The 15,554-nt window shown below is 31.6% G+C and overlaps 1 protein-coding gene and 1 pseudogene across 2 annotated transcripts; both read left to right on the top strand.

Annotated features, from left to right (window-relative positions):
- Window positions 1–1,117: 1,117 nt before the first annotated feature.
- Window positions 1,118–3,265, top strand: LOC111290269 (protein NRT1/ PTR FAMILY 2.8-like). Its single transcript, XM_022881587.1, has 3 exons — window positions 1,118–1,211; window positions 1,423–1,640; window positions 1,886–3,265. Exons 1-3 carry the CDS (start codon window positions 1,118–1,120, stop codon window positions 3,263–3,265), a joined length of 1,692 nt encoding a protein of 563 aa, XP_022737322.1.
- A 6,423-nt stretch (window positions 3,266–9,688) lies between these two features.
- On the top strand, window positions 9,689–14,788 carry LOC111290267 (protein NRT1/ PTR FAMILY 2.9-like; annotated as a pseudogene). The gene is made up of 5 exons (XR_016346657.1): window positions 9,689–9,854; window positions 9,943–10,160; window positions 10,252–10,723; window positions 13,079–13,116; window positions 13,540–14,788. The product of XR_016346657.1 is annotated as a protein NRT1/ PTR FAMILY 2.9-like (transcript).
- Window positions 14,789–15,554: the final 766 nt, after the last annotated feature.

The following is a 15,554-nucleotide window of genomic DNA, read 5'->3' as shown; positions in this document are numbered from 1 at the left end:
GTGATTTTAAAGAAATTTTTTAAAAATATGAAGAGAAAATTTTAATACATGTGTGTTAAAACAAAAAGATAAATTGAGAATAAATTTTTTAATAAAACCAAAATCATAAAAATAACAGTAAAGTTTCGAATTGAACAAAAAACTGTGCACCTCATATAATTTATAGATGTTTAATAGATATGATTATCAAGAAATTTGTGAAGATAAAAGAAAAAAAAAAAAAAACCTTTTTGAGAAAATTTAATTAAAAAGGATTTCTCTAAATAGAAAAATCTGAATAAGAAAATTAAGAATAAAAGATTATAAAGAAATTTGTGAAGATAAGAAAATCTTTTTTGAGAAATTTAAATTAAAAAGGATATCTCTACATAGTAAAATCTAAATCAAATAAAATGAATTTAATTTTTGTAAAAATTAAAAATTATCGTATCACAATTCATATGCACATATGAAACACAAAACATATTTTTGATTTTTGTCAAATTCATATAATTTTTATTAAAATTTTAAATTGTATCACTTTTATATATTTTCATATTAATAGTGTATGATCATGTTGTATTTAAGCTAATTGTTTGATATCTTCGATGAACAGACCTGCTATCAGATTGTAACTTGCAAAGTTTTGGAAATTTTATAATTATTAAAAAAAAAGTAAAAAAAGAGGAAAATGTGAATTAGCTAGAGGAGATAGGATTGATCTATCTAGCTAGCAAGGATCAAGCCCAAAAACTCCTAAAAATCTCATAATATGCTAAAAACATCCCTACAAAAGCGGGTTGAAACTCAGTCGATGCTGGCTTTTTCCATGCAGAATCCGTTTTACCTAAAGCCTCTTGACATCTCAGTTTAATTGGCCGCTTGATGCCTACATAAATCACAAAAGTTATGCCTATAATCTTCACCCAAATCAATCACAACCTTTCATCAGGTATCAAATATAACCTATTTCACCCAATCTATCATCAGCCAAGGTCTGACTCTATACAGCAGCCTATATCGATCTCTCCCCGCATGGAATTTAAGTTGTTTTATGCACTAAGTAAAAGGATATATTCAAAGATATATAAAAGCAAATTTGGACTCAAGCGCAAGGAGAAGTAAGAGAGAGGTATATATGGAGAATTCAAGCCATTCTACTTCCATGGTGGAAGACCCAGCGTCTCCTCCTGCTAGAATGGGAGGATGGAGAGCCATAATGTTCATAATAGGTAATGGACGATGTGATTTGGATTAACGCTTTTGTTTGTGTGTTAAATGTCTTCGTATAGCCAACAACCACTTGATCTCATGGTAAAGTATTTTATTTTTACTTTCAGTGATCAGAAACGTATTCAATCTTTGACAACCTCAAATATAAAAAAATAAATAAATAAAAAGTTGTCTTCATATGACTTCATATTTGATTTTTGTCATTTGAAGGGAACGAATCTTTCGAGAAATTGGCTTCCATGAGTCTGATTGCCAATATTGCAGTGTATCTGAGAACGGAATACAATATGGGAGGTGTCACTGTTGTCAATGTGGTTAATATCTGGTCTGGCTCCTCCAACATTACTGGTATAGCTGGTGCCCTTCTTGCTGATTCTTATCTGGGCAAGTTTCTTACCCTCCTCTTCGGCTCCATGGCATCATTTCTGGTAATGTGTTATGCTGATTACTTGTTCGAACGTATTAGCAGATTAACCTAAAGGTTTTCCCTTTCTGCATATTTACTTGATTTTTGTGAACGTTAGAAATTAAAGATGATAAGTCTATTCAATTTCCTTCTGTTGTCTTGCAAGCTAGCAGCACTGCAGCAGTTATTCATATATAGTGACATTATTTAACCATAGATACCAAAAAATCAATGAAACATTTTGGAATCAACTTTTTTTTTTAACAGGGCATGGTTACAATGACACTGACTGCTGGTGTAGCTCGTTTTAGACCGTCAGCTTGTCAAGGTGAATCCTTTTGCCCTCAACCTCAAGGCTGGCAACTTGCTATCATTTTTGCAGGCCTTGGCATGTTATCAATAGGAGCAGGAGGCATAAGGCCCTGCAACATTTCCTTTGGTGCTGATCAATTCGACACTTCTACAGAGAAAGGAAGACAACAACTAGCGACTTTTTTCAATTGGTGGTACTTATCCTTTACTGTTGCCCTCGTTGTAGCCCTCACTGCAGTTGTCTACATTCAAACCAATGTCAGCTGGGTTATAGGCTTTGCGATCCCAACAGCTTGCCTTGCTTTGTCCATTACTATTTTCTTGATTGGCTACAAAACTTACGTTTTAGTGAAGCCTCAAGGAAGTATATTTGGGGACATACTCAAGGTGATTGTTGCTGCATGTAAGAAGCGTCGCTTTACCATTGCATCAGGTTGTGATTACCCTTTTTATGATCCTCCTCTGACAGGACCAAATCCTTCTGCAATGAAGCTCCCACACACTGATAGGTTCAAGTTCCTTGATAAGGCTTCTATAATCACCGATCCAAGTGAATTGGACAATCATGGTATGGCTAAGAATGCTTGGAGACTATGTAGTTTGCAAACAGTGGAGCAACTGAAATGCTTAGTGGCAATTTTGCCTGTTTGGGCATCAGGAATTGTTTATTCCATAATTATGGACCATTGTACTACATTTGGCATCCTTCAAGCACTTCAGACGAGCAACTCAATTGGTTCACATTTCAAAATTCCGCCAGGCTGGATTAACCTTGTGCCAATGCTTGCACTTGCGGTATGGATCTTGATATACGAGTGTATTTACATCCCTCTGGCACGGAAAATAACCAAAAAGGATAAAAGATTGACAATTAAACAAAGACTTGCAACTGGTTTAGTGATGTCAATTCTATGCATGCTGGTTTCTGGGATAGCAGAGAAAAAAAGGCGAGATTCAGCTTTGAAACATGGTTCATTTGCCTCACCCTATAGTCTTGCATTGCTGTTGCCGCAGTTTGTCATAGCAGGTTTGGCAGAAGCATTTGCTGCTGTGGCTCTATTGGAATTCTTGACCACGCGAATGCCGGAAAGCATGAGGACGGTTGCAGGTGCAATATTCTTCCTCGGCATATCCATAGCAGGCTACCTAAGTTCCCTCCTTGTCACAATTATTCACAGTATAACCGAGAAGACGGGCAAAACACCCTGGTTGGGTGGCCGTGATCTTAACAAAAACAAGCTTGATCTCTATTACTACGTCATAGCTGGTCTGGGAGTTGCAAACTTGTTCTACTTCTTTTTCTTTGCCTCCCATTATGTGATAAATACAGTGTGATAAATAACAGTGGTGACAAGAGAAGGAGAGAGGTGGAATTAGAGAACCCTGATGCTTGTACAGCTGATGAAGAAAAGCCGGTTGAAATTGCATGATAGTAACTGATTACCCATAGTACTCTACAATATATAATCGTCAAGATTTGATTTCCGTCACAGTTATCTCAAAATCTGATAGTGATAGTTGAATTTTCTTTATGAACTCTTTAACTTGTATCAAGTTAGTAATTGCAATGATACCATATTTTTAATTAATCCTCTATAAGTCAAAATAATCCCAAGTAATACTTAGGCAATTGCCTGCAACCTTGAGCATGAGTAAACTCGTATAATGGGGGATTAATAGGGATGGCGATGTTCATTTTGCATTGCTAGGTCTTATTTGGCATGGGAAAGCTTTTACAATTCATGACCAAATTTTGCCTCTTAGTCTGGTGCACTTGTCCAGCACAAGTGTTAATGATAGTATTTATATCTATCTATAATACATATAAAGGACCAATTTCAAAAGTGCAAATAAACATATATATACCCTTGATAATTTATTAAAGTAATTATAATTATTTATCTTTAATTAATATTTTTTATTAAATTAAAATTAAAATACTAATGTCATAAAAAATGTAAAATATTGGCAAATTTTTATTTATTTAAATCTTTATTAAAGTAAACTTTTTTTATTAATAATTTTTTATATTAATTAATTTTTTATTATTTATTTTAAATGATTATTACTCATAATTTCCTTATAAGATTTTTTTTTTTACCTTTTTCTTCCATTTTAGCAAGGAATGAAGGAATCCTTGGATGTATAATTGCGTGCAAAGTACACAAAGCAAAGAGTACTATACCAGATTTGTAATATTTTATGGATCGAGTAATTTTAAATATAGTATAAGATTTCAATTCACTAATTTAACAACACAAGCTTTCGAATCTCTTCATCATTCTTTTGTTCATTTTATACTTTGAAAATTCAAAATTTGTCCAATAGATGAAAACAAAAGGCAAATTTGAGCATGAAAGATGTATTAATTACTTGATTTTTCTTCCAAATTATCATAGTTATATATATGGATATGCCCAATGATCTCCATTAGTTAATAGAATATTCTGTCAAATAATGATATTTTACATTAAGATAATAATATGAGTATTTTTTATTGATGAATGGAGATTAGAAAAAAAAAAGTATAACTTAATGTATATGGTTTTTTAATATTTAAAAAATAGTTAAATGTTAACATCAATCTGATTTATTGATAAAATATTAAATTTTTAATTTCAATTATCAAAATTTAATAACTATGAAACTTTTTTAAAATAATAAAAAATTTTACCAATTTGATCTGATTATGATAACTATGAGTCAAATAGATCAAAAAACCAAATCAAATAATATCACATACCACATTTACTAATTTCTTTTTTCTGGCAGCATGTGTTTTTTCTAGTGTGTGTTTGATAAAGCTGTTTGGGGGCTGGATAGAACATGGTTTAACCATTTGGTGGATATGTTTACATCAGACTGATTTTTGGATGCATTTCCTAATATGGCTCATTCTCAAGGGGTACTTGACTATTATTTCTTCATATTTTGGCTGCTTTGGAGGAACAGAAACCACTGTCAGCATGAGCGGACATGTGTTTCCCAATCTACGATTTGTTTAATGGCAGCAAAGATAGTGGAGGAGTCCCATTGCTTACATGATAAGCAGGGATAAGTTTCTCGCAGCAAAACTTCTACTCAGCGATGGATTTGCCCGCCTGCAGGTTTGTTGAAAAATGAAAATCAATGTGGATGCAAGCTTTCGCGTGATTGTGTCCACGACAGGGTGGCCTCGTTGGGAGTTGTTGAGAAGAATACTGGACTGGTGGAAGTGTATGCTTCTGCGCCGTCACTAGAGTTGCCTCGGAGGAGAGTGCTGTCCATGCTGTGATGATATCCTTGTTAGTTGGCTAGCAACTGGCGAGGGGGAAAGGATTTAACTCGATAAAGCAATTGTCAGTTTGCACTCAATGAAATTTGGAGACAAGGTGGAACTTTTTGAGAGTGCAATACTCGTAAGTTTCTCTATGTTAGAAGATGTGCTAAAGGCTTTGCTTATAATTTAACTATGATTACCAGTGAGGTGGGGATCAGAAGTTATGGTGGAAATCTCTACCAGATTACTTTTGTAACTAATCCCCATATTCTACTTCAGAATGATAATGAAGTTGTTAATATTTCCATTAAAAAAATTAATGTCACTTCCAAGTCTCTTATTAAAAGCAAAAGAATAAAGAGATGCATAACATATTGTTAAAATGGTATTATCCCTTAGCATTGAGTATCTTGTAATTTCATATTTAAGTTGGACGTTTTCATTTATTATCAATTGATTTTAGGTTAAATACTCAACCCATGTTAATGCTTTTTTATTTGTCATTACAAGTATATGGTATTCCTCCGTTTATGATGGAGTATTTAATACTACGTTCAGAAGAATTTCATTCTTTTTTTATCTTAGCATAGCTTCTTATTGGAATTTGATTGGAATTTGATGAAAAGTCCCATGTTTTTCTTTATCCAAATCAAACCACATCATATGACAAAAACAAATTGTAGTAGCAATTCAACCTTATGACAAATTATGTTTCATAAACCAAAAATTTGTTTAAAGCATTGTCAATTTGTGAAGACATGATTCACAAACTTGATCGTTGCATTACTTATATTAACAAGTACACCAATCAAGTTACTTTTAATTATTTCTCAATTATAGATTTTTGTTTATAAAAGATTATTTTTTTCATCTTTGACATTTTTATTGTAGATATCATTGAATCAAGGAAAATATTATATGCAAGGATTGCGTATATGTTTCAAAAAAAAAACATAGACTTTTCAAACGTTGATTAAAATGCTCAACTTACCTGAACATACTTTATAGCACGCAATGATGGATGTAAGAATTTTTTTGTGTCCACTTATTGTAATGGATATCTATGGAATGTTGGATTTTTCTGGTTATGGGTTGTGGCTGATATTGGGTAATGATAGTGAGTGGAGTGATCAAATAATTAAGAAAGATGTATTCGGAGAAAAATTTTAGAAGTGTCCAAATAAAAATTTTGAAAGTGTTGAGATAATTTTTTTTTTTTTCAATTTTTAGGAATGTTCATGAACATCTTAACTAATCATTTACATATATCATGTAAGCAAATAAATTAAATTTGGTTTAATGTTTAATGTAATAATTATTTATAGAATATGTTGCGCTTTATTGACTATAATTTTATATTAAAATAAAATTATAATGTAAAATTTATTAAGTGTTAAATAATTTATGTAAAAAGTATGTCTTGTAAAAAACTAGTTATAATTAAAAAAAGATTAATTATATAAAAATTCAATAAAAATATGCTTTTAATTTTTAAAATATTATTTATTTTAATTCAAAATTTTTATAATTTTATCATATAAAGGATGCATGTATGTGTTTAAGATGAATTAATATTTGAATAGAAACTTATAAATCTTGTACAAATATACTTTCGACAACGACATTCTAACAAACGACAAAAACAGGAATGCCACTTTTCTATGCATAGTGGGAACCTGGCGGTGAAACTTATCGTGTCTAAAGGAAGGCGGGGCCCGACTCTTTCAGGCGTAGAAACAATCACTTACAAACAAAAACGAAATTGAAAATTGATCACACGCAAGTCTCCAACAACAATGCTGCAGTAAGTGAATGAAGTGGATGAGATGGTCTATGATTTAGAAAAAGCTTGGCCCGATGACGATGATGTAAGCAATAAGCTTGACTCTTCACAATTGCAATTTGGATACAAAACGACAAGCTAGGGACCCAGCACACGGTCATTCTGTCAGCCTCACAGTCCATTAGTAAATCCGTCGGTTCAAAAAGCTCATAATGTGTTGATTAGTGTTCTGACGTTGCCCCAAAATTTTGGCCAGGACTTTTCTTCGATAGTAACAACAATCACGATTATATGGTGTTGACTTGAAGAATCAATAAAGGAAAATATGTTCTTTCTCTATCCAAGCCAGGATTCTATCATGTGATTGGAATTCACCACGATGGAAGGTTATATATGGTGTAGCATCCTCCAAGCAGGATCATGTCAGTGCCACATCCAATATTTGCTGGATTCAAGAATTTGAGCTGCTATTTGCAGCCTCCAGAATCAGACAACTTATTGAAGAAGCTGAAATTTCAAAAATGAAATCGAAAGGGTAATTTATCCCCCAACATATAGAGATGTCTGCCCATCCTCTCCATGATTTTTTTGACGAAAAGTAAATGTTTTGCAGTTGAGTATTAAATCCTCATGAAGGCTTAGCTATCCTTAAATTAATATGGTTTTTTACTTGTGAAAAGTTCCAATCCAACAGTATTATTGAACGTACCTCAACTTTGATCTGTCTCTTTAATAAAATGGAAAGAAGTATCTAATTAGATAAAAGCAACATATATAGAAAACATTCAAAGGGTCAAAAAATAATTACTCAAATTTTATAATAAATTTATTTAAAATTAGTTAGATATTATTTTATAGATAAAAAATTTTATAAAAATTTTTTTAAAAAAATTTTAATAAGTAAATTTGACTTTAAAAAATTTAAAAAAATACATATTCTTAATAGATAAATTTATATCCTTATAAATCAGTAAAATTTTTATAAGATTAAATATGAAAAAAATATATAAAAAAATTATAAGATTTTATAATATAGATATCTTTTAAGATTACAGAAGATTAATATTCTTATTAGTGTATATATTTAAGTAGATTAAAAGAGAATGATATAATTTACATAAATATGGTGGTGTGTATGTTTGAGTAGATTAAAAGAAATTGATATGGTTTATGAACGTATGATACATGAGTGTATATGTGTATCTGTTTGTTTGAGTTAAAAATATTTTATAAGATTAAAAAAAATTAAGATGATCTATAAGTATTAATTATTTATATTTAATTTGATTAATTATTTTATTATACTTTTATTAACTTGATTAATTAGATATTTTTTACTTAATAAATAGTATCAAAGTTTTTGTAATTCTCAACACACAAAGTAGGATGAAATTTTCAATTCATAACAACTAAATTAATCAAATTTTTTAAAATAAAAAAAAGGCACTTGAAGATAAAATGAAAATTATGGATTTCAATTTTTTTTTAAGAAATTTATACAAAGAGAAGAAGGTAATTAGCTGAGTGAAAGAGTAATATGTAGACTTTCAAAACAAAAGTACTAGAGATGTGGATGACAGATTTCTCAACTTGATTTAATTTATAGGTGTGAAAATCCTATGTTCAAACTCTTACCAAAAGCAAAGTCTTCGGTTCATAATGTCAGCCATTATCATCATTATCATAATCACCCCTAAACATCTAATCAATGATATAGCAAATTTGTCGTATGCGGTGCTTGGCATTTAACCATTGCGAGCTGGTCAGCATTGACCACTATATTTAGTGGCCATAAAAAATTTTAAATTTTAAATTTATATTTGATAGCGTATTAATATATATAAATATTATATATTATTAATATATCATAAATTATTATATTATTTTTAAAAAAAATATCACATCATTTAATTATTAATTTAGTTAATATTTATGTATTATCAGTATATAAATTTTATAAATTATTAATAAATTAAATAATATTATTTTATTAATAAAATAAATAAATAATATTATCTCATTAATAAATAAATTTTTAAAAAATTAATTTTTTATATATTTATTTTAAAAATTAATATTTATTAATTAATAAGATGATAATATTAATTAATAAAATTTATATACTAATAGTATATCAAATATTTTTATAATTTTTTATTAATTTTAAATATTATACATTATTAGTATACGATAAATTATCACATCATTTAATAACAGATACAAAATTCTTAAAATTTTTTAAAATTATCTTTTAATTTATATTTTTTTATATTAGTTTTTAAGGTATTTAAGTTTTAATTTTACTTATTAATTAAGTGACAACTTATGATCATTAATAGTTTATAACATTTATGCATTGATAGCATATAAAATATAAATAAAAAAATTTAATATATTTAGACAAAAATATATATTAAATTTATATTTAATACATTCTATTATCTCTGAATCACAATAACATCTCATAAAAAATTAAAATCTTAAAAATAAATACACTTAAATCTTAAATATATATTTAAAATTAATTTTTTATAAAATATCATTATATAATTTACTTATAATATATAATATTTATACACCCATAATGCATCAAATATAAATCTAATATATAATTCCGTCGATTGGGACTACACAACTTATAAACGGCAAGCTTACGGGTCGCTTCCTACAAGTAAGGTTGCATACATATTCTACTTGACCCTGAGTAAGGTGACAATATTCCAAGGAACTGAAAAGAGAAAGACAGCGAACTGATTTCTTTGTGGGGAAAAAAAAAAAAAAAAAAAACACATGGAGAAAAAATGAGAAGCAGGGGAATGCTACTACTACCGATGAACCAAAGATTAACTATCGAGGAATTAAAGCCATGCCCTTTGTCATAGGTCTGAGAGCTTCATGTTGCTTTATGGTCTTTTTACTTTTCCTCCTTCATCTCTGATTAAACTTGTATTGATTTGATAAAAACTACAGGGAATGAAACTTTTGAGAAGTTGGGGACTACAGGCACCTCAAACAACCTTTTGGTCTATCTCACTACGGTCTTCAACGTGAAAAGTATCACTGCTACAAATCTTGTTAATGTTTTCAATGGTACATGCAACTTTGCCACCTTGATAGGTGCATTCCTCTCAGATACTTATTTCGGCCGATACAAGACGTTGGGATTTGCTTCCGTATCCTCTTTTCTGGTACTGATCTACTTACTATATTTAGACTTTCATGAACTCATACCAAAGACATCTATTTCTGAAATAATTTTTACTTTTTTCCTTGATGAAGGGAATGGTTCTACTTGCACTAACAGCAGCGGTCTCAAAGTTGCATCCTCCAGCCTGTGACTCCAGTGAAAGCGGAGCATGTCATGGGCCAACACCATGACAAATGGCTTCTCTGTTGAGCGGATTGGGACTTATGGTAGTTGGAGCTGGTGGTATTAGGCCATGTAACCTGGCCTTCGGAGCAGACCAATTCAATCCTGAACCGGAATCTGGAAAGAGGGGAATAAGTAGCTTCTTCAATTGGTACTACTTCACCTTCACCTTTGCCATGATGGTATCTTTGACGGTGATTGTCTACGTGCAATCCGATGTGAGCTGGGCTTGGGGTTTAGCCATTCCTGCGTTTATGATGTTCTTATCATGCTTGACGTTCTTCATTGGTACAAGAATTTATGTGAAAGTGAAGCAGAAGGCAGTCCGGTAACAAGTGTGATTCAAGTCATAGTGGCAGCAATTAGGAAAAGGCAATTGAAGTAGCTAAAGCAACCATGAATCTGCTGGGGAACATCACAGCTCTGATATCATTTATTGGGCTAAAAGTTTCTAATCCAATTACACCATCGAAAGCAAAATCAAACAATAAATCAAACACATAAGAGATAATAATTTAACGTAATTCGGTCCAACTGACCTACATCCATGGATGATAAACAAGATCCACTAGTTGTAGAGAATTACAAACTTACATCAAATCATCAACCTCACTCAACAATCAATACTCATAAGATACTTTCAATCTCCTCTAGTCCTATGAAGTATTCTTAATCCAAACAAACACAAACCCAAACCCTTGTACACCTTTTCAACATAACCAAACAAATATCTTATAAATCATACCTATGTGGACTCTTTCAGTCTCATCTAGTCCACTCACAAATAAACATACACATCCATAAGACGTAGAGCCCCAATACTTCTATGGGTTGTCTATCTCACAAAATCTTACAACTCTCTTACATCTTTTTCTCATATCTAACCATGTAGAGACTTCACCTATTTATAACCATACAAACTTGCCTATTAGGAATCTTTCTCCTCTTAGAATTCTTCTCCTGTAAGTCAAACTTGCCTATTAAGAATCCCTTTCCTTTTAGAATTCTTATCTTGTAAGTCAAACTTACCTATTAAGAATCATCTTTCTCTTAGAATTCTTCTTTTGCAAGTCTTCTTGTCCATCCAGTAATATCTAACAAATCTCAAACAAATCTCTAACAAATCTCAAACAAATCTCTTATGATATTTGAGTCAATATTCCCAACAATCTTCATCTTGACTCAAATTCCATCAAATCATCTGTCTTCATGCTAGACATGTTTGGCTCCACCTGTAATGGAAGTCTCACAATCATCTTTTCTTCTCTTGTGTCTTCACGTTTCATACAAACCGATCATCAATCTTCAAAACTTAAACTCGAACTCTTATCTTAAATCGAGCTATTCTGGACTTGCTTCTTCTCATGTCTCAAACCATGCACTTCTCACATCTTAAACCTTTAGCTCTTCCCACATCTCGAACTTTCAGCTCTTCCACGTCTCGAACCTTCGGCCCTTTCCACATCTTGAATCTTCAACTCTTCTCACGTTTCAAACATTCAGCTTTGATACCACTTGTTAGGGAATACCACAGCTCTGATACCATTTGTTAAGCTAAAAGCTTCCAATCCAATCACACCATCGGAAGCAAAATCAAACAATAAATCAAACACATAAGAGACAATAATTTAACGTGATTCGATCTAACTGACCTACATCTACGGATAAGAAACAAAATCCACTAGTTGTAGAGAATTACAAACTTACATCAAATCATCAACCTCACTCAACAATCAATACTCATAAGACATTTTCAATCTCCTCTAGTCCTATGAAGTATTCTTAACCCAAACAAACACAAACCCAAACCTTTGTGCACCCTTTCAACATAACCAAACACATATCATATACATCATACCTATGTGGACCATCTCAGTCTTCTCTAGTCCACTCATAAACTAACATACACATCATAAGACGTAAAGCCCCAATACTTCTATTGGTTGTCTATCTCACAAAATCTTACAAGTCTCTTACATCTTTTTCTCATACCTAACCATGTAGAGATTTCACCTATTTATAACCATACAAAATTACCTATTAAGAATCTTTCTCCTCTTAGAATTCTTCTCTTGTAAGTCAAACTTGCCTATTAAGAATCTTTTTCCTTTTAGAATTCTTCTCTTGCAAATCAAACTTACCTATTAAGAATTATCTTTCTCTTAGAATTCTTCTTTTGTAAGTTTTCTTGTCCATCCAGTAATATCTAACAAATCTCTAATAAATCTCAAACAAATCTCTTATGATATTTGAGTCAATATTCCCAACAGGATCTCCCTTTTTAACCATATTCCCATAAATTCTATCAACTCCAAGCTTTCTTACTCTGATCAATTCAAGTAATATTTCCCCTTCTTGCACTACCATTCAAATTTTGCAAACCCCATTTTCCTTCATAAAAATCGTGTGACATGTGATATTGCTCGGTCATGCTTTATTAAAATATTGACTCCCTGTCAACGTTAAAAATTGTCCCCTTTCTTCATAGTTTTCATTTAACGATGTTAAACTCAAGGGTCAACAGAATCACATTCACATACTTTGTCATACTAGATACTTTTCACTTCAATATGTTTTATTTGTATATTTTCCTTTCTTTCACATCCCCCATTTTAACCAATGCTCAAATCTTCCACATACAAGTCTTTATTTTGTCTATCTGAACATTATTGGCAGAACCTTCTTGTTTCTTCTTCAACCTATAAAATGATAATGCTCACTACTTTCTGTCACTAGCATGGAAGCAACACAGAACTTTGGCTCTACTGATTTCTGTTCTGTTTTCATATACTTTTCCTACCTGTCAATGAGACTTATCCATGGACGGGCCAGATTCGGATCAAATTTAGACAGAACGCTAATATGCTTTAAATTTGTCTAGACTGTTAAATTGGTTCGGACAAGTAATCAGGCCTTTGAACAGGTCTACTGTCGATATTCGATAAGATGACCGGTCCTCAGCAAAAAAATTGGGGATAACACGTGTACAATCAATTTTAAAACTATTACACAAATTTAGTACTCGGATTAAAATTGAGTCAAGCAACAACCTATGCTACAGCCATCTAACATTGGATTTTGCCATTAGCTGACCAAGAAAGAACCAAAAATTACTTTTGGCATCAAAATGCCGTTCATAATGACAAGTTTCTATTAGTTAACACAGCATATAATATCAGTAAGAGGCAAGATCTAAGTTCTCTGTTTATTTGTTTTTTTTTTTTTTTTTGTGTTAAACAAGTTTCTAAACAAAGCCGCAATATTGACCCCTGAGGATAAAATCAACTTAGATGGATCAGCAACCAATCCATGGAAACTTTGCAGTTTGCAGAAAGTAGAAGAAATAAAGTGCTTGATCAGAGTTGTTCCCATATGGGCAGCAGGAATCATATACAATGTGGCCTTGGTCCAACAGCAAACATATGTAGTCTTCCAAGCCCTTCAATCTAACAGACGTCTTGGCAATACAGGTTTCAACATTCCCGCCGCATCATTCGGTATCTTCAGCATGATTGGCATTACAATCTGGATGCCCATCTACGACCGTATAATAGTTCCATGGCTTCAAAGGTACACCAAAAAGGAAGGAGGAATCACACTTCTACAAAAGATGGGCATTGGCATGTTTCTTGCCATAGTCACCATGCTTATATCCGCCATAGTTGAAGACAGAAGAAGAGCCTTTGGTCTTAGTAACCCAATTGGCATAGACTCAAGGAGAGGAGCAATTTCTTCTCTCTCAACGATGTGGTTAATTCCTCAGCTAACTTTAACAGGATTTTCTGAAGCATTCACAATGATTGCCCTAGTCGAATTCTACTACAAACAGTTTCCTGAAAACATGAGAAGTATAGCCGGGTCTTTCACTTTTATTGGCCTTGCACTCTCTAATTATTTGAGCAGTTTCTTGATATCAGTAGTTCATAAGATCACGGAAATGGCTCCGACAGGGGACTGGCTGCCTGAAGACCTTAACAAGGGGAAGTTGGATTACTTTTATTACTTGGTTGCTGCATTGGAAGTCCTGAATTTAGGATATTTTATAATATGTGCAAATTGGTACAAGTACAAAGAAAGTGGTAGCATTATCAATACCCTTGAAGTTGGTATGGAGAAGTTGCAATCTGATGAAGTCCTGTAGTTTGAAACATCTACCTATTGCTGCACTAAATCCTTTGGAAAGGGAAGATCATTCGACTTTCCATCAGTTTATATCATTTTGGTATGCTAAAGCCTAAAGATGATATCAAAAGCTATATGTTTGTAGTTGATACTTTGATCATTCATATCTTTTCCAAGTCCATGAAAATTAATGAGTGACGTGAAAGGAAGAGAAATCAGTGTTTTCTTTGATGACCAGTCGTAGGCTTCATTCTTCAACAAAGGGACCACTTTTCCTTTAATGTTGAGCCTCATGTTCTAGTATTAAATCTTTTGTAGTTAGAAAACCTACCATCCGGATTTAATTAGTAATGACTCTGAAGTCATCTTCAATTTTTTTTAAAATCATATTCAATTATTATATTTATATATTCGTACGTAGCTAGATTTTTTTTTCTTTAAAAAAAAGGTAGTAAAGGAAGTAACGTTGGGTGTCACTTTCTCTCACGGGATATTTTTTCTGAAGCCTGCCATTGATTAGTTCTTTCAATATTAAGTTGCATGGGATTTGGATTCATGCATTGCAAAGTTATTATTCTTTATCCATGAACAAGGAAAAGGGAGAGAAAGAGTAGTAAAAACTAGCTTAATTGAATTAAAGTCAATGCTTCAATATTTTTCTTTTTTTTTTTTTTTGAAAAAAGAAACTTATTCTTCAAATGTAGCTTTTGTTAGATTGGCATTGACATTAGTTCAATGTTGGTCACTTTAATCACTTGGATGAAAAAAAGACCATGGAACCAAAGAAATTATTCAATTTATAAGAAGTTATCATAATCAAATAGAAAATATAAATAGTTTTGCATAGAGATTAAGAAATTAGATTAAGAGTTTAAGTTATATTATAATCAACTTAAAAAAATGAATTTTATAGATCAAAGACTAGTCATATAAGTTAAAACGTTAATTTAATATTTACGAAATTATTACTTTTTAATTAATTCCAAATCTTAATGTTATTTTTTCTTTCATGTTGAGTTGATTTTTTTAATCAAAATATATGGTTTATATTGGTTGTTAACTATAGTTTAAATAGGTAGTTAACTATAGT

This window comes from Durio zibethinus, chromosome 11 (assembly GCF_047325235.1).
Source record: "Durio zibethinus cultivar Kanyao isolate XHJ-2024 chromosome 11, ASM4732523v1, whole genome shotgun sequence".
In the NCBI taxonomy this organism is placed as follows: Eukaryota; Viridiplantae; Streptophyta; class Magnoliopsida; order Malvales; family Malvaceae; genus Durio; species Durio zibethinus.
The sequence above is the reverse complement of the archived record's forward strand: the minus strand, read 5'-3'. Positions and strand labels throughout refer to the sequence as shown.

Bases quoted from the DNA above. Each gene is read 5' to 3' on its own strand.
- LOC111290269 (XM_022881587.1), top strand. From the start codon at position 1,118: ATGGAGAATTCAAGCCATTCTACTTCCATGGTGGAAGACCCAGCGTCT. The intron at 1,212-1,422 runs GTAATGGACGAT...TGTCATTTGAAG, and splicing joins AGCCATAATGTTCATAATAG to GGAACGAATCTTTCGAGAAA. The intron at 1,641-1,885 runs GTAATGTGTTAT...TTTTTTTAACAG, and splicing joins GCTCCATGGCATCATTTCTG to GGCATGGTTACAATGACACT.